Raw genomic sequence first — 24638 nt, 5'->3', positions numbered from 1 at the left:
GTCCTGTGACTCCCAGACACTGTCCTGTGACTCCTAGACACTGTCCTGTGACTCCCATGACTGTCCTGTGACTCCCAGACACTGTCCTGTGACTCCCAGACACTGTCCTGTGACTCCCATGACTGTCCTGTGACTCCCAGACACTGTCCTGTACACTGTCCTGTGACTCCCAGACACTGTCCTGTGACTCCCAGACACTGTCCTGTGACTCCCATGACTGTCCTGTGACTCCCAGACACTGTCCTGTGACTCCCATGACTGTCCTGTGACTCCCAGACACTGTCCTGTACACTGTCCTGTGACTCCCAGACACTGTCCTGTGACTCCCAGACACTGTCCTGTGACTCCCATGACTGTCCTGTGACTCCCAGACACTGTCCTGTACACTGTCCTGTGACTCCCTGTGTGTGACTCACAGGAGTCACAGGACAGTGTCTGGGAGTCACAGGACAGTGTACAGGACAGTGTCTGACTGTCCCAGGACAGTGGACAGGACAGGACAGTTTGCTGCCACTGCTGCTGCAAATGTAACTGCTAAAAGCAGCAGAAGCAGTTTCCCTGTAAAGTGTCGACTGTGCTGATGAGTTTCAGTGTTTTAATGGAGCAGCTTTAATCCTTGATGGAAGTTTTTAACAACGCCGGCCCTTTAACAAGGCCAGTTAACGACGACATCCACTGAACTCTGTTTCATTCTCGCATAAATCAGAGCCGCTGCGACTGGACCGGGCCCAGAGGACGTTCACTCCATCATTATGTCATTAGGAAGTCAGTATTGAAGAACCTCATAAAAAACAGCAAGTCGTTTTTTATTAATCCCACTTTTTGGCCAGAAATGGATCTTTTATTATCTGCCTGTTCACCGTGGACGTAGAAGCAAAATCTTCTTCAAACCTAAATGTAAACATTACTAAAATATTTGAGGGTTGCTTCTTGTTTGTACGATTTACAGCAGAAGTTCTCATTCCCCTGCTCTGGTGTTTCCCCCCTCTCATTCCCCCTGCTCTGGTGTTCCCCCCTCTCATTCCCCCTGCTCTGGTGTTTCCCCCCTCTCATTCCCCCTGCTCTGGCGTTCCCCCCTCTCATTCCCCCTGCTCTGGCGTTTCCCCCTCTCATTCCCCCTGCTCTGGTGTTCCCCCCTCTCATTCCCCCTGCTCTGGCGTTTCCCCCTCTCATTCCCCCTGCTCTGGCGTTTCCCCCTCTCATTCCCCCTGCTCTGGTCAGTACTTGTGCCCTTACCTTGTGCCTCGTCCCTAAAGATGTGCAGAAACTTTTAAATGTTTTTGTCAAACTACTACATTTACTGTATGAATCCTTTAGTTTATTATAATCTCTACCTCTAGGGATGCACCGATACCACTTTTTTTAGGAGTACTGTACATGCGGACGCCATCAGAACGATACCCGATACTGTATATATCGGTATCGGTGCATCCCTGGTCGAAGCTGTGTGTTCATGTACGTGCAGCAGACATCATCGTCAAAAGTGACGTGGCCGCAGGAATGTAAAATCAGACGTTTCAGAAGCTTTCCCAGCCGGATAAAAATAACTGAGTGAGTTTGGAGTATTTATAGCATGAAGGTCAGGGTCGGAAAACAGAAAAGTGTCCATGTGGCTTCAGCCCCAAACTATCAGCAGTGTGCTTGACTCAAGTACAAGTACCTCAACATTTGGACTGAAGTACAGTACTGCAGTATAAGTGTACTTATAGTTACATTCCAACACTGGTATCGGCCGATATGCAAGTTCAGGTATCGGGAAGCAAAACATGGCATCACGCCCTCTGTAGTAGAAACCCAGAGTACAAGTACATGAATCTGAATAATACTAGATCTGAAGTAGAGCTGGGCAGTATTTCAATATTAAAACGATATCGTGATTTAAGACTAGATATCGTCTTAGATTTTGAAGAATTGTAATATCGTTACATGGTAAGTGTGTATTACAGTAACGTGATGTAATCCTCTGAACTGACCAGACTGTTCAAGCTGTTCTGTTATTTACCTTTAACCACTTAGTCATTATATCCACGTTATGATGGTTACTTATCTCACATCTAAATGTGGAAGGTATTTTATGAAAGCACCAATAGTCAACACTACAATATCGTTGCAATATCGACATCGAGGTGTTTGGTCAAAAATATCGTGGTATTTGATTTTCTCCATGTCGCCCAGCCCTAATCTGAAGCTGTAAATGTAACCGTGTGTCCCCCAGAGCCCATGTGTTACGACTGGGGGGAGTCCAGCGAGCGTGTGGTGTCGGTCCTGGAGGGCGAGGCCGGCTGGCTCTCCTGCCCTCTTTTCTCTCATCCCTCCGTCTACAACTACACCTCCACGCAGAGCGCCGGGCACAACCTCTTCTGGTACCGCCTCCCCGAGGGCCACGAAGTGGAGCAGCCAATCACGTACAGGTAAGACCTCAGGGAGTCAGCGGATCTGCTGGTTTTTAAGGGGTAGTTTTGCTACTTTTGAGCCTGGACCCCAGTGTAGTCTACGTGAGAAGCATGTATTGGCAGTATACCCACTAAGAAAGCTCCAGGATTTCCATATACCCACTTAAAAATGCCCAATGATACGCAACAACATACTTTCCATTATATTTTTGATATATTTTATCTATTTCTTCACATAGGCTAAATAAAGGTATTTCCACCGCAAAGTGGTCCTTTTTAAAGCATATCCCAATGCAACAAAAATGAAGTTACTGACGCTCAAAACTTCCCTGGGGGAGGACACCCAGACACCCCCACTATGATATGCCCCCCCCCTCCCCCAAAGGCAGATTCTGGCCCAAATATATAGGCCAATATATATGTATATACAGTACAGTACACCCACTACAATACATACACCACTGCTGGACCCTATTGTTTAACATGAAACGGCCCCAAAATCACCAAACCCACCAGACTCCATGTAAATAATCAGGACTTTTAGCGCGTATAGAGCCAGCATATTTCCAAAGGGCCATGAGATGCAGCTATGGTATCTATGAGGTGCTTTACCTCAGCCCCTCTAGCCTGGAGGCTTACCACGGACAGGAAAACGGAGCTCTCGGTCCGGAGTCATTCAGACTAATTGAGACACTTGGGGAGAAACTGACTGATGAAGAGCGCTGTAACGATTTCCCTTCCAGACAGGGTGTGTGGTGTTTGGGAGGCAGCTCGATTAGCGTCACCACAGTTAAAACATGACATTTGTTTCTAATGGCGCTCTGAGTGGATGTGATTTGTGCTCATTGAGAGTCTAATGTAATTCATGTGATTGGGTTCTGCAGCGCGCGGCTCAGCAGAGACCGAGAGAGGCTGTGGCTGCAGCCGGCCACCGCCGATGACACCGGCCTCTACATCTGTATGCTACGGTAAGACATCTGTATGCTACGGTAAGACGTCTGTATGCTACGGTAAGACATCTGTATGCTACGGTAAGACATCTGTATGCTACTGTAAGACATCTGTATGCTACTGTAAGACGTCTGTATGCTACGGTAAGACATCTGTATGCTACGGTAAGACATCTGTATGCTACGGTAAGACGTCTGTATGCTACTGTAAGACGTCTGTATGCTACGGTAAGACGTCTGTGTGCTACGGTAAGACGTCTGTATGCTACGGTAAGACGTCTGTATGCTACGGTAAGACGTCTGTATGCTACGGTAAGACGTCTGTATGCTACGGTAAGACATCTGTATGCTACTGTAAGACATCTGTATGCTACGGTAAGACATCTGTATGCTACTGTAAGACATCTGTATGCTACGGTAAGACATCTGTGTGCTACGGTAAGACGTCTGTATGCTACGCTAAGACATCTGTATGCTACGGTAAGATGTCTGTGTGCTACTGTAAGACGTCTGTGTGCTACGCTAAGACGTCTGTATGCTCTGGTAAGATGTCTGTATGCTACGGTAAGATGTCTGTGTGCTACTGTAAGACGTCTGTGTGCTACGCTAAGACGTCTGTGTGCTACTGTAAGACATATGTGTGCTACGGTAAGACATATGTGTGCTACGGTAAGACATATGTGTGCTACGCTTCAAAAAGCAAACAAAGATGTGGGAAAAACGTAGAAAAACGTAGAAACAACTAGAACAGAGCAGCAGACTAGAGTCCGGATCGGGCCGCATTTTTCTGTCCGAGCCCGACACAGTTAAAATCACATTTCTTTTCTCCTACTAACGACACATGTACGTTTGTTTGTGTGGAAATCTTTCATTAAGCAGCTGTAGGAAGGCACTCGGCAATGTCAACAGATGAGGTCATCAGCGCACACGGGGCAACAAGCACACGTTAACACAGGCGCGCTCATGTTCAGTGCCTTATCGCGCCGATGTGACCGAGCCCGACCCGAACCACAACATCATTCCTAAATAATGCAGCCGCTGCTCTCCGTTTGGATCCTCCAGCAGTTAATCAGCCAAAGTGTCTCTGGGAGTCCCAAAGATCCGCCGCTCGGCTCGGAGGATTATAGAAACGGAGACTCAGGATTCTCAGCTGGCGAAGGAATGTACACACAGACGCACACAGACGCACACAGACGCACACAGACGCACACAGACGCACGCACGCACAGGCGTGTAGAGGTGTGGAGGCGGAGATGTGTGTACCTAAAAGGTTCCAGATGCTTGGCGTGTGTTGATAGTAAAGGTTGCCAACCCCAGCTCGTACTGGAAACTCCAGATCAACTGAGAGGAGAAAGTCTCTGAGAAATCACTCCGATCTGTTAGCTCTTCATGCCACTTAACTACAAACAAGCAAACCCCCCCCTCCCTCCTCCCTCCCTCCCGTGAGTCAGAGTCAGTGTTTTAATGGAGATAAGTCTCGGGTCTGTGCCAGGAAGTGCATTACTGTTTCCAGCTCAGAGTCACCAGAGATGTTATTGGGCGCTCAGCCTGACACAGATCAGCGCCGGATGTTTCTCACTAATGAAGGAGATAAAACGCAGATTGTTTCTCTCCCGTGTAGAGACACACACACACACACACACACACACACACACACACACAGAGAGAGACACACATATACACTACAATGTTGACCCTTCTGTGATGATCCTTCCTTTAATATTAGTCGAAATAATTCATCATTTCTGCTTTTGTAACTCAAGAATTAGGTATAATTTCCTATAAAAGAGGTTTATTATTGACCATAAATTCCCAAAATAAGTGTAAAACTAGTAATGAGTTGATGTTAGTAATGTGTGTATACACGGTAGGGATGAAAAGCATTAAAGGGGGGAAAAAAGTGACCGAAACATTGAAAAAAGCTCCAGAATTGTCGAAAAAGAGACTGAAAACGTCAGAAAAAGAGCAGATTTTCTGAGTCCTGACCCGGGAGGACAACGCGAGGCTTGCGTTCTACCGTTACGGCGATATGGACTTGCTCCATCACTGTTCTCCATGTTGTAGGCCTAGTCTAGTTTCCTCCGTCTGTCTGCTGACGGCCGTGGTGATGCACTGTGGCTAGAAGTCACTTCCTGCTTCCTGTCTGAGCATCTCCTCACATGTGATGACCCCAAAACAGAACTGCTGCTTTGACGTCCCTGGTTTGTGGTTTGCAGCGCTGTACATGTCGTCCTAGATGTCTTTATTCTGCACAGGATGCAAACTCAGCGTAGGCGATATTATTATATTACTGTCAAGCTGTCGACTTTGACTGAAGTGTGTTTTTACGACGATAAAAAGTATTTGTACTTGCTTCCGTCAAAGCACTTTGTGAACTATTGTTTATAAAGGTGCTATACAAACAAACGTGTATTAATATTAGTATTTATTTGCTGTGGGAAAACGTAGGAAACGTCCAAACACGGCTTCAGTTGTTGACGTCTCCGTCTCTGTCTCTGCAGAAACAAGTCGTCCTGCAGTAAGATCGCCACGCGTCTGAAGGTGCTGCGGCCCGACGAGGTGGTCCGTGGTACCGACTGCGAGCCTCCGGTTGCCGTGGCGCCCACTCAAGAGGTCATCCCTTTCCAGCAGGGGAAGACGCTGCACTGTCCAGACCTGCAGGAAGCCGGCAAGATGGTCGACGAAAACACAACCATCACATGGTACCACGTACCTAGAAGCAACTCGGTAATCAGTCCATGTATCTAATGTGACCGTCGTCTTTTTAAATAGGTCCTGACATATGGCGGTCCTGACATTCAGAACTGTAGTTGATGTAGACTAGTGTTGGGTACTGAAATCCGGTACTAATATGGCACCGGGTATCTACCGGACCAAATAGCAACGTGGATTTTAGCGCGTCTTATAGTTCATCAGAGGTACATTTTTTGCTCAGATCCGATTGTTTGGCCTATATCAGATTCCAGTGTGAACTGTTCAGGGCTGTAGTCAAGACTACCTTTGTCGAGTCCAAGACCAGGACTAGTCGAGACCGAGTCCAAGACCAGGACTAGTCGAGACCGAGTCCAAGACCAGGACTAGTCGAGACCGAGTCCAAAGAGGTTTGAGTCCGAGTCAAGACCGAGTCCTAGACAGGAAAAGAAGTCTTATGCATGACAGTGTCAAGACCGTCTTTCCCTCCAGGGCACGCAGACGCCATGCGACGATAATCTAGTGTGTGATTGGTTATCAGGTGGCCAGTGTTTCACTTTCCATCCGATATTATTATAAACATAATAAAGACACCTGGACTCTGTCGAGACCAAAAGCCATTATTTGGCAAGACCAGTGGCCGAGACTGAGACAGGTCCAAGTCCAAATACCAGCGAGTCCGAGACGAGTCCGAGACCATAGAAAAACCGCCTTGAGTCCAAGAACGGACTTGAGTACTACAACCCTGCGGTTTCGAACTGACCCGCATGTGCAAAAGAACAATAACGATGACATCAGACGCCGCACGCTGTTAACACTCTTTAAATTGAGCTTCAAGGCTCCTCACCTCCCTTTGACACGGCAGCCACGTTCTCCTGTGTCCCCGTTCTTCCATTTCGTTGCTATTTTTGCAAAAACGGAGCGGTTACGGTCTCTCCCCCCGTACACTAATGAGGTCTAACACCTCCCCCTCCCTCCATTGACTTGCTCCATCACTGTTCTCCATGTTGTAGGCCTAGTCTAGTTTTTAATGTTACTGTCCGTGTCTCGGGCTGACTCCCGCCGGCGCATAACTGTGACAAATGTCGATGTCGATTGACGTAAAAGTCGCATCAAATCCGCCTCGGTTGTTCACACTGCGGCCACATTGAAAAAAGACCTGGGTCAGATTCAGGACCACATATGGAAGTCACTTGACCCCCCCAAAAAAAAATCTGATTTGGGCCACTTTTGCCTGCAGTCTGAACGTACAGTGCGTTCCCTTTACCTCGGACCTCGGAAGTCAGAGCTGGGAATGACGTTGTCGTTAGCTCTAGCCAGGTTAGCCACTGTTAGCAATACCAGCTGATAACACACGCATTACGCCGGAGGGGTGTCGAACTCATTTCAGTTCATGGGAATGAACAATCTCAAGTGAGCCAGACCAGTAAACCTATAGAAATAAAATGGATAGAAAGGCCATTTCCATTCAAATCAACGTAGCAGAACGGTCATAGCGGCAGCCGTGCTTATGTGTACCATTGCCACGGAGCTGAGGCTTTGCAGTAACGGCCAAACAGCCGCTAAATGTTGCTATGAGTTGTTATGTTTAATATAAAAACAACTCTGTGTGTCTGTCTGCGTCTCAGAGGTGTGAAAAGGCTCCGTTCTGGACCAACGACCGCCAGCTGAAAGGATTGAGTCTGCTGTTCCACATCATGTATGAACCTTTTCAGGGTTTATATTTCTGCATCGTACACTACCAGAGGAGAGGCCAAACCCTCAGCTTCACCCGCAGCATCAACGTCAGCGCAGTCTGTGAGACAACCACACTTCTTCAGACAACACCACCGACTTTTAATGAATATATCCGTGCAGGTAAACACTCTTGTTTTGTCCCCTCAGATCCGTCTAGTTTGCCCAAACTACCCAGCATCCTAACCCCGTCTGCCCACCAGGTCTTCACTGTCAAACAGGGTGAGTAAACAGCACAACTACAGCGTCAACTGTCGCACTATACCAACGTTACAATATCATATATATATATATATATATAATGAGCATTGTACTACCTTAGTTAGTAGTCTGGTCGGTTTCTGGGTCTCCGCATTATTTACTCGACAGATGCAATTACCTCGGGGGGAAAAAAGCAACGAAATAATTTATAAAAGGACAGAAACCTTTTTTTTTTTTGAAAAATGTAGCAACAACAACCTTGAAAAAACCCTAAAAATCAACACAAACTTTGGGGAAAAAAAGTATATATATATTATATATATATATAAGTGTATAAGAGCACCTTACAGTGCTCAGCATAAGTGAATACACCCATGCTAAAGTTAACTAAAAAGAGGAATAAAAACATCATCTTTAGGAAACTGATCTTAATGCCTTCATTAAAAAAAATGAGGAAAATCCAACCTTTAAGGACACCAATTATCTTTGTGAATGAATAATGTATCGTAAATAAATAAATGTTCTTCCTTAAAATACAGGGGGCATAAGTCAGTACACCCCTATGTTAGATTCCCATAGAGGCAGGCAGACTTTTATTTTGAAAGGCCAGTTATTTCATGGATCCAGGATACTATGATCCTGATAAAGTTCCCTTGGCCCCCCACATCATCACATACCCTTCACCATACCCCCCCCATCATCACATACCCTTCACCATACCACCCCATCATCACACACCCTTCACCATACCCCCACATCATCACATACCCTTCACCATACCCCCACATCATCACATACCCTTCACCATACCCCCCACATCATCACATACCCTTCACCATACCCCCCATCATCACATACCCTTCACCATACCCCACATCATCACATACCCTTCACCATACCCCCCCATCATCACATACCCTTCACCATACCCTACATCATCACATACCCTTCACCATACCCCCCCATCATCACATACCCTTCACCATACCCCCCACATCATCACATACCCTTCACCATACCCTACATCATCACATACCCTTCACCATACCCCCACATCATCACATACCCTTCACCATACCCCCCCATCATCACATATCCTTCACCATACCCCACATCATCACATACCCTTCACCATACCCCCCCATCATCACATACCCTAATACCTGGCCTTTCAAAATAAAAGTCTGCCTGCCTCTATGGGAATCTAACATAGGGGTGTACTGACTTATGCCCCCTGTATTTTAAGGAAGAACATTTATTTATTTACGATACATTATTCATTCACAAAGAAAATTGGGGTCCTTAAAGGTTGGATTTTTCCTATTTTTTTAATGGTTTTAATGGTAAAAAGATGTTTTTTTTATTCCTCTTTTTAGTCAACTTTATCAGGGCTGTATCCACTTATGCTGAGCACTGTAAAAACATAACTTCACATATAAATAAAGACATTTGCGACATAAATTGTTGCATAAAAATTCACCAGAATGCAGGAAATAAATTGTTTGATGCTTAAACTTTTATGGGGAAGGACCCCAAGACCGCCAACACACACACACACACACACACACACACACACACACACACACACACACACCGTCGAACGTAAACCTGCGCCCCCTGGGACTGCCCTGCATCCAGATGTGAGTTTCATGTGCTCCAGCTGGGTCGCGGTGTTTTTACGGCTCCTCCGCCTGCAGCTGGACTCTCTGGCAGGGACGGAGATGCGGCGCCTTTTCTCTGCCAACGACTGCTTTTAAATGAGTTTTTCCTTCCTGGGAGCGCGCTTCGGAGGTGATTCTACATTCGGGAAAGTTAATTGTCCGTGCAGAACCGGCGCAGGCTGCAGCAGCTCGCCCCATATAAAAGGGAACAAGCCGTTAACAGCGAGTACACACTGCTTACGGACACACGGCATCAATCACACGCAGCGTACACGCACTCAGAGAGCAGCAGCTTTGATAAATGATTCAAGGGAATGTGTTTCACGTGCAGGCCGCTCCTCGCTGTCGCACGTGGTTCGAGTTCCTGCTGTCCTTCAGCAAGACTCAAGCTCATCTTCCTCTAAATGTGTGTGTGTGTGTGTGTGTGTGTGTGTGTGTGTGTGTGTCTCTGCCTGTCGGTCTGTCTGTGTCTGTGTGTGTGTGTGTGTGTGTCTGTCTGTCTGTCTGTCTGTCTGTGTGTGTGTGTGTCTGTCTGTGTGTGTGTGTGTGTGTGTGTCATTGTGTGTCTGTCTGCCTGTCGGTGTGTCTGTGTGTGTGTGTGTCTCTGTCTGTCTGCCTGTCGGTCTGTCTGTGTCTGTGTGTGTGTGTGTGTGTGTGTGTGTGTGTCTGTGTCACTGTGTGTGTGTGTGTGTGTGTCTCTGCCTGTCTGCCTGTCGGTCTGTCTGTGTGTGTGTGTGTGTGTGTGTGTCTCTGCCTGCCTGCCTGTCGGTCTGTCTGTGTCTCTGTGTGTGTGTGTGTGTGTTTTTATATATATATATATATATATATATATATATATATATATATATATATATATATATATATGATATGATGTGTGGTCCTGATCCTGACGTTGTGGCTGAGGCCTAACTGTGTGTATTGTCCCCTCTCAGACACGGAGGTGCGTCTGGTGTGCACGGGTCTGTTCCCCTATCTCAAGTCCTGGTGGGAGATCTGGTGGACGGTCGATGGGAAGACGCTGGAGAAACTCGCCGACCGCCGCTTCTCCAACATCAACAGGTGCAGAGACAATATATTGTCTCTTTCAGATTTGATCAGTCTGTTAAATATGAAGTCTGTTTCCTGGGTGCTAAGCAATAAACTAAATCCCCAAAACCCCTTTTTTAAACTTTCAAATCCAGAGTTTATCAGGGTTCTACAGACTAAATCCAGAGTAATAACTCCTCTGTGAGACTGACAGTTAGGCTGCACGGAGATTCATTTAATTGTTGATTAATCTGTGGATTATTTGTGTTATTATATGTCAGAAAACCAAGAAGACGTCCTCAAATGTCTTGTTTTGTCCACAACTCAAAGATATTCAGTTTCCTGTCCCAGAGGAGAGAAGAAACTAGAAACATATTCACATTTAACACGCTGACATCACACAAGTTTACCTTTCGTTTTCATTTGAAAATGACACAATCAAACTGACAGTTTGTGTTTTACTGCATCAGAGTGTTTTATTTTGAAATGTGTGTTGGCAGACAGGTGAGGAGTGTTTTATTTTGAAATGTGTGTTGGCAGACAGATGAGGAGTGTTTTATTTTGAAATGTGTGTTTGGCAGACAGGTGAGGAGTGTTTTATTTTGAAATGTGTGTTTGGCAGACAGGTGAGGAGTGTTTTATTTTGAAATGTGTGTTTGGCAGACAGGTGAGGAGTGTTTTATTTTGAAATGTGTGTTGGCAGACAGGTGAGGAGTGTTTTATTTTGAAATGTGTGTTTGCAGACAGGTGAGGAGTGTTTTATTTTGAAATGTGTGTTTGGCAGACAGGTGAGGAGTGTTTTATTTTGAAATGTGTGTTGGCAGACAGATGAGGAGTGTTTTATTTTGAAATGTGTGTTGGCAGACAGGTGAGGAGTGTTTTATTTTGAAATGTGTGTTTGCAGACAGGTGAGGAGTGTTTTATTTTGAAATGTGTGTTGGCAGACAGATGAGGAGTGTTTTATTTTGAAATGTGTGTTGGCAGACAGGTGAGGAGTGTTTTATTTTGAAATGTGTGTTGGCAGACAGGTGAGGAGTGTTTTATTTTGAAATGTGTGTTGGCAGACAGGTGAGGAGTGTTTTATTTTGAAATGTGTGTTGGCAGACAGGTGAGGAGTGTTTTATTTTGAAATGTGTGTTGGCAGACAGGTGAGGAGTGTTTTATTTTGAAATGTGTGTTGGCAGACAGGTGAGGAGTGTTTTATTTTGAAATGTGTGTTTGCAGACAGGTGAGGAGTGTTTTATTTTGAAATGTGTGTTGGCAGACAGGTGAGGAGTGTTTTATTTTGAAATGTGTGTTGGCAGACAGGTGAGGAGTGTTTTATTTTGAAATGTGTGTTTGGCAGACAGGTGAGGAGTGTTTTATTTTGAAATGTGTGTTGGCAGACAGGTGAGGAGTGTTTTATTTTGAAATTTGCGTTTGCAGACAGGTGAGGAGTGTTTTATTTTGAAATTTGCGTTTGCAGACAGGTGAGGAGTGTTTCATTTTGAAATGTGTGTTGGCAGACAGGTGAGGAGTGTTTTATTTTGAAATGTGTGTTGGCAGACAGGTGAGTGTTTTATTTTGAAATGTGTGTTTGGCAGACAGGTGAGGAGTGTTTTATTTTGAAATGTGTGTTGGCAGACAGGTGAGGAGTGTTTTTATTTTGAAATGTGTGTTGGCAGACAGGTGAGGAGTGTTTTATTTTGAAATGTGTTTTGGCAGACAGGTGAGGAGTGTTTTATTTTGAAATGTGTGTTGGCAGACAGGTGAGGAGTGTTTTATTTTGAAATGTGTGTTGGCAGACAGGTGAGGAGTGTTTTATTTTGAAATGTGTTGGCAGACAGGTGAGTGTTTTATTTTGAAATGTGTGTTTGCAGACAGGTGAGGAGTGTTTTATTTTGAAATGTGTTTTTGCAGACAGGTGAGGAGTGTTTTATTTTGAAATGTGTGTTGGCAGACAGGTGAGGAGTGTTTTATTTTGAAATGTGCGTTTGCAGACAGGTGAGGAGTGTTTTATTTTGAAATTTGCGTTTGCAGACAGGTGAGGAGTGTTTTATTTTGAAATGTGTGTTTGCAGACAGGTGAGGAGTGTTTTATTTTGAAATGTGTGTTTGCAGACAGGTGAGTGTTTTATTTTGAAATGTGTTTTTGCAGACAGGTGAGGAGTGTTTTATTTTGAAATGTGTTTTTGCAGACAGGTGAGGAGTGTTTTATTTTGAAATGTGTGTTTGCAGACAGGTGAGGAGTGTTTTATTTTGAAACATATGATGCGTGCGTTTGCAGACAGGTGAGGAGTGTTTTATTTTGAAATGTGTGTTTGGCAGACAGGTGAGGAGTGTTTTATTTTGAAATGTGTGTTTGCAGACAGGTGAGGAGTGTTTTATTTTGAAACATATGATGCGTGCGTTTGCAGACAGGTGAAGTACGACTTCGGGGACCGGACGGAGGAGAGCGTGCTGGTGATCCAGGACTTCCAGCCTGAGGACCTGCACCGGGAGTTTAACTGCTCCGTGAGGAACGAGAAGGGCTTCGAGACGCGCCGGGCTCAGCTGCAGGAGGAGGGTGAGTCACGGCATAACCTGAATCCCAATTCTCGGTCATACCCCTTACCCTTACCCCTTAGTTTTGCACGTTCACGTGAGAGTAAGGGCTATCCCAATTAGGGTAGGGCTAAGGGGAAGGGCTAGATACCCCTTAAAACCCTAGACTATGTTATTAGTGGACAGAGACACGTGCGGCTGCAAAAGGAGGTCGGTTTCTATAGAAGTCTATGGCGAAATGACCCACTTCTCCCTTGATTTATTACCTCAGTAAACATTTTCATAATGAGTTTATATTCTCAGTCGCTAGTTTCAAGTCTTCTTAACACAGAACGATGTTCATTTTTTGAATGATGGTCTCGTTGATTTTAAAATCGGCGATAAAGCAGGGGGGGTGTTTTAGGGCGGGGCTATGATGTGATTGACAGTTCGCGGCCTGTCACTCATGACAGGTTTAGCAACGCTTATCCATGGCACGTAAACTTCATTTTGGGGGTTGACCAGCTTTCGTCTTCGTGACTGTGACACTTGGTCTCCTGATGATGTCTTGTTCAACGTTCGGTTGGACGACGAGACACTCAAAGGAGTCGGCAGTTCAGTTTTTCCGGTAAGTAACGTTACATTTTGTTTTAATACTGTTTTTCATTAGCCAACGTTAGCATCCCAATTAATATCAGTTAGCTAGCTAGATTGCTTGCTAACCAAGCTAGTGGGCTAACTAATAACGTTATCTAGACCAGACCGTATAAACGGATTAAAATATATATATTTAACGTTACAGTCGTATACAGAAGGTATGCACAACGGTCCCGCCGGTGATCTGTTTTTAACCATATGTGGTGTTATTGCTAATCGATGCGCATATAATGGTAATGTTAGCTTAAAGTCATAGCCTGATATAGCTAACGTTATAGTACAAATTCATACAAACCCTATACGCACGGGATTAGCATCATTTTGGGACCGCGTGGGGTTTAGAAAGTACCCCCTCACCTCTGAGCATCGTGTGGCGCATTCGCACGGGACAAGCGGAGACTGCTTTTACTTGCATATACTGAAACATACGTACCCCTGGAGCGTCGACGGACGCGACAGCGGGCCAGAACATCCGTTTTTGCGATAAAATGTTGCACATGAAAACATATATACATTATTGTAAAGTGTTCTGTCTTGAAAAATCTCCAGTTCTGCAGCCAAATGTATTGTATAAAGCACCAGGTTCAGACTGTTAATGTACCTAACAAGCACGCTGCTGCAGCAGTTATTACCACTGTTGTCGATGCTGTTACACTGATGTCTTTCTTCCACTTACTGTCGTTGTGTCTGCTGATCTACTTGAAGACCTTCTGCCAGCACATTAGTCTGTTTTAAGATGAGTCACATACATGTTACAATCTATATTTTTAAATATAAAATGTACATATCACTAAAAAAGTGTTGCATACAGTACACATTGTCTAAGATACCTCTGACATGTAGGAGTATGTGTACTTAATACTGCATGTCCTCAACTGAAGCATACCTTCATGTACAAGCTCATATATTAATATAAATCATTGTGAGCTACCATGCCTTAACTACATGTTTGTCTTTACAAAGGTATCCCTGTTGAAAGGTGCGTGAGCAGAGCCTGCAGAGGGAGACCTGGTGTGTAGAGCTCCGTATTTGGTGCCATTCATCTGCCTGCATTCACCACATTGATACTGATTATAACGATGCCAGAAAATCATTTTTGGTTCAGCTTCTTCTTACTGTTAGGCCTGCTGCTCCTAGGTAGCTTCTCTGTCTCTCCTCCCTCCCTCCCTCTGTCTGTCTCTCCTCCCTCCCTCCCTCTGTCTGTCTCTCCTCCCTCCCTCCCTCTGTCTGTCTCTCTTCCCTCCCTCTCTCTGTCTGTCTGTCTCTCCTCCCTCCCTCCCTCCCTCTGTCTGTCTCTCTTCCCTCCCTCCCTCTGTCTGTCTCTCCTCCCTCCCTCCCTCCCTCCCTCTGTCTGTCTCTCCTCCCTCCCTCTCTCTGTCTGTCTCTCCTCCCTCTCTCTGTCTGTCTCTCCTCCCTCCCTCTGTCTGTCTCTCCTCCCTCCCTCCCTCTGTCTGTCTCTCCTCCGTCCCTCTCTCTGTCTGTCTCTCCTCCCTCCCTCCCTCTGTCTGTCTCTCCTCCCTCCCTCTCTCTGTCTGTCTCTCCTCTCCCTCCCTCTTTCTCTCTGTCTGTCTCTCCCCCCTCCCTCCCTCCCTCCCTCCCTCCCTCCCTCTCTCTGTCTGTCTCTCCTCCCTCCCTCTGTCTGTCTCTCCTCCCTCCCTCTGTCTGTCTCTCCTCCCTCCCTCCCCTCCCTCCCTCCCTCTGTCTCTCCTCCCTCCCTCCCCTCCCTCTCTCTGTCTGTCTCTCCTCCCTCCCTCCCTCTGTCTGTCTCTCCTCCCTCCCTCTCTCTGTCTGTCTCTCCTCCCTCCCTCCCTCTTTCTCTCTGTCTGTCTCTCCTCCCTCCCTCCCTCCCTCCCTCCCTCCCTCTCTCTGTCTGTCTCTCCTCCCTCCCTCCCTCCCTCCTCTCTCCCTCTCTCCGTCTGTCTCTCCTCCCTCCCTCTCTCCCTCCCTCCCTCCCTCTCTCTGTCTGTCTCTCCTCCCTCCCTCTGTCTGTCTCTCCTCCCTCCCTCCCTCTGTCTGTCTCTCCTCCCTCCCTCCCTCTGTCTGTCTCTCCTCCCTCCCTCTCTCTGTCTCTTATTGCAGGAGTGGAGTCTGGAGTGAGGGAGTCTGGGTTCCAGCTGCCTCTCATCTACCACAATCAACCAACAATTAGTGATAATACTTTTGTTATAATGAATTTACAAGAACCCGACACGGATTCAACACCTAGTGCATTTACAGTTACCTACTAAACACTTGGCTATGTATGTCAAAATTAAATATATGCCTATAAATGAATCTAAAAGTGTTTCCATGGTGATTAAAAGTACATAAAGACGCACAAGAAAAGCACAAACTACATTTTGCTGATCCTTCTTTGTCAACATTCAAGTATGGTAACATTTAAGAAATCATATTTATGTTGATTAAAGCCAAAATAGACACTTTTAAAGAATTACAAATGCTATCAAATCACCAATGTCTTCTTGTATGACTACAATACTGTGTATTTATTTTACATATTTTAATAGTTGCTCCAGAAAAACAACAAATGTAGCTTTAGCTTTATTTCACATTGAAATGGGCATTAACTTCAAAAACTACATAAACCACAAACACTGGCAATATTTTTAAGATTATGTTAAATTGATGAATTAAATAATGTAGTCCACCTTTTACAACCGAGTGTACATTTCACACATAAAACACTGCTGAGGGTCGAGGTAAAGGCAAACTTCCCTGTTAAAATAAAGAGGTAGTTGAATCACTAGTGCCACGTTGTTAATTACAGTAGAAATGGCTGACATTACAAACCACAATATAAAAATATAGATAACATATAAAGCTTAAAGCAGTTGTGCAGCACTGTTCAGTCAAGTCCAAATGCCTGGGTAAAGAAATAGAAGCTGCCTTTACATTTGAAGTGAGCATAGTGTGACAGTCTGTTGGTTGTCTGTCATGCACAGTGGAAAAAGAAGAAAAAAAACCTACGAGCCTCGTCGAGCTTCCCCGCATTGTTAACACCCCTCCACCTGCATCTCTGGGTGATGCCAGAGAAGATACAACTTCATGCCTGGATACTGCAGGTGGAGGTGCTGCAGGTCCTCCTCCATTCCTGTAATGAGGTCCACGCCCTTGACATCTCCCAGGTCATTCCCGCCACAGCGAACAAGGAGGACATCCGGGGCTGCTCTTCTTTGTAGGGACTGGAAAAAGAAAGGGAGAAGGCTCTTCCACCGCAGACCACCCCAGCCGAACCAATAGATGTAGACATCTTCAATGCCAAGGCTGTTCCCCATGGTCTTTGCCTCTCTCTCGGCCCCACGCCGGACGTAGCTGTCTCCAATGATCCAGACTGTTGCTGGATGGAAAAACACATTGTAATAGTGAGAAAAGTATCATATTTTAGGCTATAGAGAAAAAGGGTAAATGAACAGCACTCTTAATTACACAGTTATTTGAAAATGCATTATTACCTCAGCTTAGTTGTGCATAAGTCTGCGAAAAGTTTAATTTTGTACCATAAATACCAAAAGAAAAGTAACTATTACTTACTTCTGAGGCATTGGGTGGGTGCACATGTCATCGTGGCTCTCCGCACTCCTATTTCTGAAAGAAAGGGAGAGTCATCCATTTCCATTTGAGCCCCTCATAGTTAAATATATTAATGCACACTAGCATGTAACTGTACTTCATTAATTATCGAGGGAGAATACAGATGAATCAACAACATCTATTGTTCTTTAGTGTAACTAATTTAGTTAAATGAGCTTATTTCTGCTAACGTTAGCTCTTAAAAGCATGAAAAGGCTAAATGCGCCAACCATAGACTGATGGCGCAAACAGTAGCAAGACATTATCGGTGCATTATGGTTATTACAGTTAACCAAACGTTCTGAGAAACTTGGTTATACATTTGCTAATAGTTAGCGTTAGATAATGATAAGCATTGACAATCCCCGCTTTGCATTTCGCTGACACTACGTTTAAATTAGGAAAACGTAAACTTCGATTTGCAGAAAATTAACGTTAGCATGTTTGTAGCATGTCAAGTGGCTAGCTAACGTTACAGACAGTTTACATGGTAACTTCAGATAAATTTACTTTACAATGTGACTCCTCTTATATGTAACATAACTATGGGACAAAGATATATTTAAAACCTAGCGAAGCTATATCTTACCTCAAATTATTAGTTGCATCCAGATTGCCAGTGAACGTGACGTGTGTAAGGTAACGAAGAGAGTGCAAGCAGCATTGCCAACAACAACAACAACAAAAAAAACGGTCAGATACCGCCCAGTCTATGGCTCCTCCTCTCTCCTCCCTCTCTCCTCCCTCTCTCCTCCTCTCTCCTCTCTCTCTCCTCCCTCTCTCCTCTCTCTCTCCTCCCTCTCGTCTAAAAACGTCACATCCGCAACCAGGACGGCTGCGCCCGTAAACGCAAACTCAACGACGGATAGCTGATCTCCATAAACCAATGGGTGACGTCACACATGCTCTGTCCATTAATATTAACAGTCTATGCTTAAAACCAAGCATTTTCACAAGCTTACTTGAAACCAAGGGGTACCCAGAGTCTCATAAATGTAAGTATTTTCGGCTTAAATAATTGATTTATTATTGTTTTGTGCTTAACACAGTCCCTGTACACACACACACACACACACACACACACACACATATGTGTATATATATATATATATGTGTGTATATATATATATATATATATGCAATCATGTTCTTAATTGAAACATTTTAAAAAAATAGTTCGCTACGCTAACGTTACATTGCTGATTAGCACAACAGTCCCGCATTTCTCTGACTAGCATTGAATGGACTCCATGGCAGCCAGCTAGCGACGATGTATGGTGACATAACCGTAACCACAGCCTGGTCTCACAGAACTACGTGAAATGATCAGGAACTGTTAACAACTCATTACGTGGTGGTGGCACAGAATGTATGGAAATCCCTTGTGGCCACCACGGAAAACAAAGCCGATGTAAAGTCAATGAGAAGATGACGTAGCATTAAGAACGACTACGGTAGAGAGTAGTAGGAAGGCTGGTTGGGGGGGAGGAGGGTCAAACACAGGACTTTCACCCAGGAGACCGGGGATCGTGTCCCGCATGTCACGTTACCTAAAGTTCTTCTTTTCTGTCCCGTTCTTCCCGCGTGTCACGGAACCGTAAGCCCACCCACGACCTTTTCCTGAACTTAAGGGGCCGTGTTCATTTCACGGAACCAAGTGGTGTCTCATTTCATAGGGGTATGTTTTCACCCCTAGCTCTTACCACTCTGTTTCGAGGGACCATGGCTAGGGGTAAGACGAAGGGGTAGGGGAAGGGGTAAGACAGAGAAATGGGATTCACAACTCTGGGGAATCTCCATACTATCGGTACGTCACAGAGCATTTAGAAGCAAGACGCCCCAACTCAGAGTAACTGCTTTTTTGATGCTTTTTTCAACACTTTTTTTGGCGCTTTGGCACTTTTAAAAAAACTTTCTTGACCTTTTTCTATGCCTTTTTTGTGTTGTTTCTGGGAATTTATGATTCAGTCAACAGAGAGGCGCCCAAACTCCTGTCTCTGACGTCCACTTTTTACAAACCTGAAACTTTGAGTAACGGTCGGACAGAGTAACCGGCCACTATGTTTGCAGTTGAAAATGAATGCACCAGTAGTAAACTCTACAGTAAGCTAAAGATCTTAGTACTCTGGATATTTGGGTTACAGTAAAAAGAAAAAAAACAAAGCTTTTAGTTCCAAATGTGTATTTACATGTATCTGGACGTTCAAATCAACAATCAGTAGGAAGGAATGAGAGGTTAAAGTGCCCGGTGTTTCAGGTTCATTATTGTATTTTAAGGTTGTATCAGAATAGGTTTACATGGTTTAATTATCAAAAAAAACACCATATTGTTGTTGTACTGCTCATTGCTGCAGCTCCTCTTTTCACCCTGTGTTCAGGTCTCTGTTTTAGCTACAGAGTGAGACCTCTCACTGCTGTAACATCTTTGTTGGCAGTCGCACATGCTCAGTAGCTAGGTAAGGACTACATGCTCAGTAGCTAGGTAAGGACTACATGCTCAGTAGCTAGGTAAGGACTACATGCTCAGTAGCTAGGTAAGGACTACACGCTCAGTAGCTAGGTAAGGACTACGTGCTCAGTAGCTAGGTAAGGACTACACGCTCAGTAGCTAGGTAAGGACTACGTGCTCAGTAGCTAGGTAAGGACTACACGCTCAGTAGCTAGGTAAGGACTACACGCTCAGTAGCTAGGTAAGGACTACTAGCCAGTCAGAAGCAGAGTATGAGGGCGTGTCCTGACAGTACCTAGGTAAGGACTACTAGCCAGTCAGAAGCAGAGTATGAGGGCGTGTCCCTGACAGTACCTAGGTAAGGACTACTAGCCAGTCAGAAGCAGAGTATGAGGGCGTGTCCTGACAGTACCTAGGTAAGGACTACTAGCCAGTCAGGAGCAGAGTATGAGGGCGTGTCCTGACAGTAGCTAGGTAAGGACTACTAGCCAGTCAGGAGCAGAGTATGAGGGCGTGCCCTGACAGTAGCTAGGTAAGGACTACTAGCCAGTCAGAAGCAGAGTATGAGGGCGTGTCCTGACAGTACCTAGGTAAGGACTACTAGCCAGTCAGAAGCAGAGTATGAGGGCGTGTCCCTGACAGTACCTAGGTAAGGACTACTAGCCAGTCAGGAGCAGAGTATGAGGGCGTGCCCTGACAGTAGCTAGGTAAGGACTACTAGCCAGTCAGAAGCAGAGTATGAGGGCGTGTCCTGACAGTACCTAGGTAAGGACTACTAGCCAGTCAGGAGCAGAGTATGAGGGCGTGTCCTGACAGTAGCTAGGTAAGGACTACTAGCCAGTCAGGAGCAGAGTATGAGGGCGTGCCCTGACAGTAGCTAGGTAAGGACTACTAGCCAGTCAGAAGCAGAGTATGAGGGCGTGTCCTGACAGTAGCTAGGTAAGGACTACTAGCCAGTCAGGAGCAGAGTATGAGGGCGTGCCCTGACAGTAGCTAGGTAAGGACTACTAGCCAGTCAGAAGCAGAGTATGAGGGCGTGTCCTGACAGTACCTAGGTAAGGACTACTAGCCAGTCAGAAGCAGAGTGCTACGCTAGCAGCTAGGCAAGCATTATAGCACAAAGTGACGAGCGTTTACCTCAGAAGTAAATGCTGGAGCTGTTTGGAGAATTTTGTGAACAGTGTTTTCTGTTGGAGATGGTAAGTCCCACACTATAAAGGAAAGGGGAAAAGCCAAAAAGCATAATTTGAGAACTTTAAAATGTGTGACTGTTCCTTTAAATCTGCCTGGACAGGAGTTCTTAAACTGTGTGTGTGTGTGTGTGTGTGTGTGTGTGTGTGTGTGTGTGTGTTTGTTTCAGTGTCGCTGCCGTCGGTGGAGCTGGGCTGCGGTCTGGGCGTGACTCTGGTCCTGATGCTGCTCCTCTTCGTGGTGTATCACGTCTTCTGGCTCGAGCTGCTGCTGCTCTATCGCTCCTGGTTCGGCACCGACGAGCGCCACACAGGTGAGAGACGCCGGGCGCCTCGGTGGGTCTTCTGTTTATCTACAGAGACCCTAAACCCCCCCCCCCCCCTCACTTCTTCTGATTCCCAGAAAGTCTCGAAATAAAGCTGCTGTTCAGAAAATGACAGTGGAACTAACACCGATTGTTTATTTCATTATATATCACATTGACCCGAATATAACACGACCCAGATAATAGGACGTCCCCAAATCTTGTTTTAATAAAGAAATATTTGAAATTAGTACCTCAATTAGTACCTCATTTTGTTTTTTCAATCATATATTCACTCAGGGTGATCGATGTAGCCATTTAATCCTCAACCAGCCATTTTGATGCTAACAAGCCATCACCTCCCGTTAGCATCCCATTGACTCCCATTCATTCTGACGTCACTTTGACAGAGAATACCTTTACATCTGAAGCGTTTAAAGACTTTATTTGTCCGTTGTTTATTTCTAAAGAAACACGACAATGTATAAAAGGCTCCATTACCTTGTAGCTCACGTTATGGCTCCGTAGCAGACGTTTTTATAACAATAGACTAACGATTGGGTCATAACCACGAGACTTCCTGTCTCATAGTAGAGGAGTTACCGTATAGTACAGGAGAAGCTCTCAGGCAGTTTGGACTTCCATTAGCTGTTTAAGTGTAATGACTAATGTTAACTATCATTTTAGTGATCAATAATGAGCCTGTGTCTATGTTATCTCCTTACATATACCTACGCTCTCCGTCTCTGCTAGATTGGGAATGATTGAGATTTCTCTTGGCACAGCTACCAGAAGACTTCCAACTTTCAGACAGGTTGCTCACGTCACATCTATGTCTTCAAGCTCAGTTGGAGGCTGCTCAGTAACGCTCAGCCATCACTGGGAAAGAGCTTCTAATATACTTCACTGGTCTCCGTCCAGAGACACGGGACCTGGTGGTCCAGTTTTTTAACTGTCTATGTGGACGCTCACCATGTCTCTGGCTCTGTTGGCAGTTTATAAGCTGCACATCCAGGTTACTGCTGTTTGGCGCCACCTGTTGTTGTGGATGTATCAACCCTTAAAATATTCCACGTCTTTCGTAGTAACAGATTTTCAAAAAAACCTTAAAATAGTCAACTTTTGATGTATACATGAATGGTGTTATTCAACATTTCAATGAAATTCATACTAATTAAAACCATCCATCCATCTTCGTCCGCTTATCCGGGGTCGGGTCGCGGGGGTAGCAGCTCCAGCAGGGGACCCCAAACTTCCCTTTCCTGGGCCACATTAACCAGCTCCGACTGGGGGATCCCGAGGCGTTCCCAGGCCAGGTTAGAGATATAATCCCTCCACCTAGTCCTGGGTCTCCCCCGAGGCCTCCTCCCAGCTGGACGTGCCTGGAACACCTCCCTAGGGAGGCGCCCAGGGGGCATCCTTACAAGATGCCCGAACCACCTCCACTTTTCCAACTCATTCTCACCACTTCAGCATCTTCTCACGCATTTCAACCAGCAATGCGGTGTAGCTTCAGCTTCTCAGCATTCACCCGTACATTTTGTAGTTGTGTTTGAGTGAATGAAGGAACGGTTTCGAGCACAGCCAGCTATTTTATTTGATATAATCATCAATCATTTTTGTCCTCTTTTACTGCTACAATTATGAAGCTTGATAAGTGTCTACCGCTTTAAAAGATTTATCAGCTTTTTGTATAATTGAAAAACTAAAACGGCTTTGTTTCTGTCGTCTCACCTCCACCACTGAATGTTTTACGCCCGGGTACTAAAAGTCTTGTGTTTAACGACGTGTGGAGCATTTAGATTATTAAAATATTCAGATCAGGAGAACATATAGGAGAGTGTTCTTCACACACTGCCAGAGTCTAACCTGAAAACTCTGCTGAAACATTTCATGTGTGTGTGTGTGTGTGTGTGTGTGTGTGTGTGTGTGTGTGTGTGTGTGTGTGTGTGTGTGTGTGTGTGTGTGTATGTGTGTGTGTCTGTATGTATGTCTATGTATGTATCCATGTACCCATTGGCATGGTTTTATATCGGTTAGTCTAATAGCTGGTTTGATTTGCATTGAGAGATGATTTTAAGGAAAGTACCCTTTGGTGTAGGTATGGTGAAGGGTATGTGATATGTGGGGGTATGGTGAAGGGTATGTGATGATGTGGGGGTATGGTGAAGGGTATGTGATGATGGGGGGGTATGGTGAAGGGTATGTGATGATGTGGGGGTATGGTGAAGGGTATGTGATGATGTGGGGGGTATGGTGAAGGGTATGTGATGATGTGGGGGGTATGGTGAAGGGTATGTGATGATGTAGGGGGTATGGTGAAGGGTATGTGATGATGTGGGGGTATGGTGAAGGGTATGTGATGATGTGGGGGGTATGGTGAAGGGTATGTGATGATGTGGGGGTATGGTGAAGGGTATGTGATGATGGGGGGTATGGTGAAGGGTATGTGATGATGGGGGGTTAGGGTGAAGGGTATGTGATGATGGGGGGTATGGTGAAGGGTATGTGATGATGTGGGGGTATGTTGAAGGGTATGTGATGATGTGGGGGTATGGTGAAGGGTATGTGATGATGTGGGGGGTATGGTGAAGGGTATGTGATGATGGGGGGGGTATGGTGAAGGGTATGTGATGATGTGGGGGGTATGGTGAAGGGTATGTGATGATGGGGGGTTAGGGTGAAGGGTATGTGATGATGGGGGGTTAGGGTGAAGGGTATGTGATGATGGGGGGTATGGTGAAGGGTATGTGATGATGTGGGGGGGTATGGTGAAGGGTATGTGATGATGTGGGGGTATGGTGAAGGGTATGTGATGATGGGGGGGGTATGGTGAAGGGTATGTGATGATGTGGGGGGTATGGTGAAGGGTATGTGATGATGTGGGGGGTATGGTGAAGGGTATGTGATGATGGGGGGGGGGTTAGGGTGAAGGGTATGTGATGATGGGGGTATGGTGAAGGGTATGTGATGATGGGGGGTATGGTGAAGGGTATGTGATGATGTGGGGGTATGGTGAAGGGTATGTGATGATGTGGGGGTATGGTGAAGGGTATGTATGATGTGGGGGTATGGTGAAGGGTATGTGATGATGTGGGGGTATGGTGAAGGGTATGTGATGATGTGGGGGTATGGTGAAGGGTATGTGATGATGTGGGGGGTATGGTGAAGGGTATGATGATGTGGGGGGTATGGTGAAGGGTATGTGATGATGTGGGGGGTATGGTGAAGGGTATGTGATGATGTGGGGGGGTATGGTGAAGGGTATGTGATGATGTGGGGGGGTATGGTGAAGGGTATGTGATGATGG

General features: G+C 45.5%; 1 protein-coding gene across 4 annotated transcripts in view; it reads left to right on the top strand.

The window, feature by feature from the left end:
- The window catches only part of il1rap (interleukin 1 receptor accessory protein), a 50986-nt gene that overhangs the window by 13776 nt on the left and 12572 nt on the right, over positions 1-24638 (top strand). For 3 of the 4 annotated variants that reach the window (XM_078247202.1, XM_078247203.1, XM_078247206.1), the window contains 8 exons: positions 2216-2411; positions 3278-3361; positions 5845-6070; positions 7663-7831; positions 7919-7990; positions 10563-10689; positions 13052-13200; positions 21194-21337. In XM_078247202.1, coding sequence (XP_078103328.1) covers positions 2216-2411; positions 3278-3361; positions 5845-6070; positions 7663-7831; positions 7919-7990; positions 10563-10689; positions 13052-13200; positions 21194-21337 — 1167 coding nt within the window. Of the gene's footprint in view, positions 1-2215; positions 2412-3277; positions 3362-3813; positions 3824-5844; positions 6071-7662; positions 7832-7918; positions 7991-10562; positions 10690-13051; positions 13201-21193; positions 21338-24638 lie in introns of those variants that run through there. The other variant, XM_078247205.1, reaches the window with a different exon arrangement.

This window comes from Sander vitreus, chromosome 3, assembly GCF_031162955.1.
Source record: "Sander vitreus isolate 19-12246 chromosome 3, sanVit1, whole genome shotgun sequence".
NCBI classification, from domain to species: Eukaryota; Metazoa; Chordata; class Actinopteri; order Perciformes; family Percidae; genus Sander; species Sander vitreus.
Note: the sequence above shows the minus strand (reverse complement) of the source record. Positions and strands in the feature narration are given on the sequence as shown.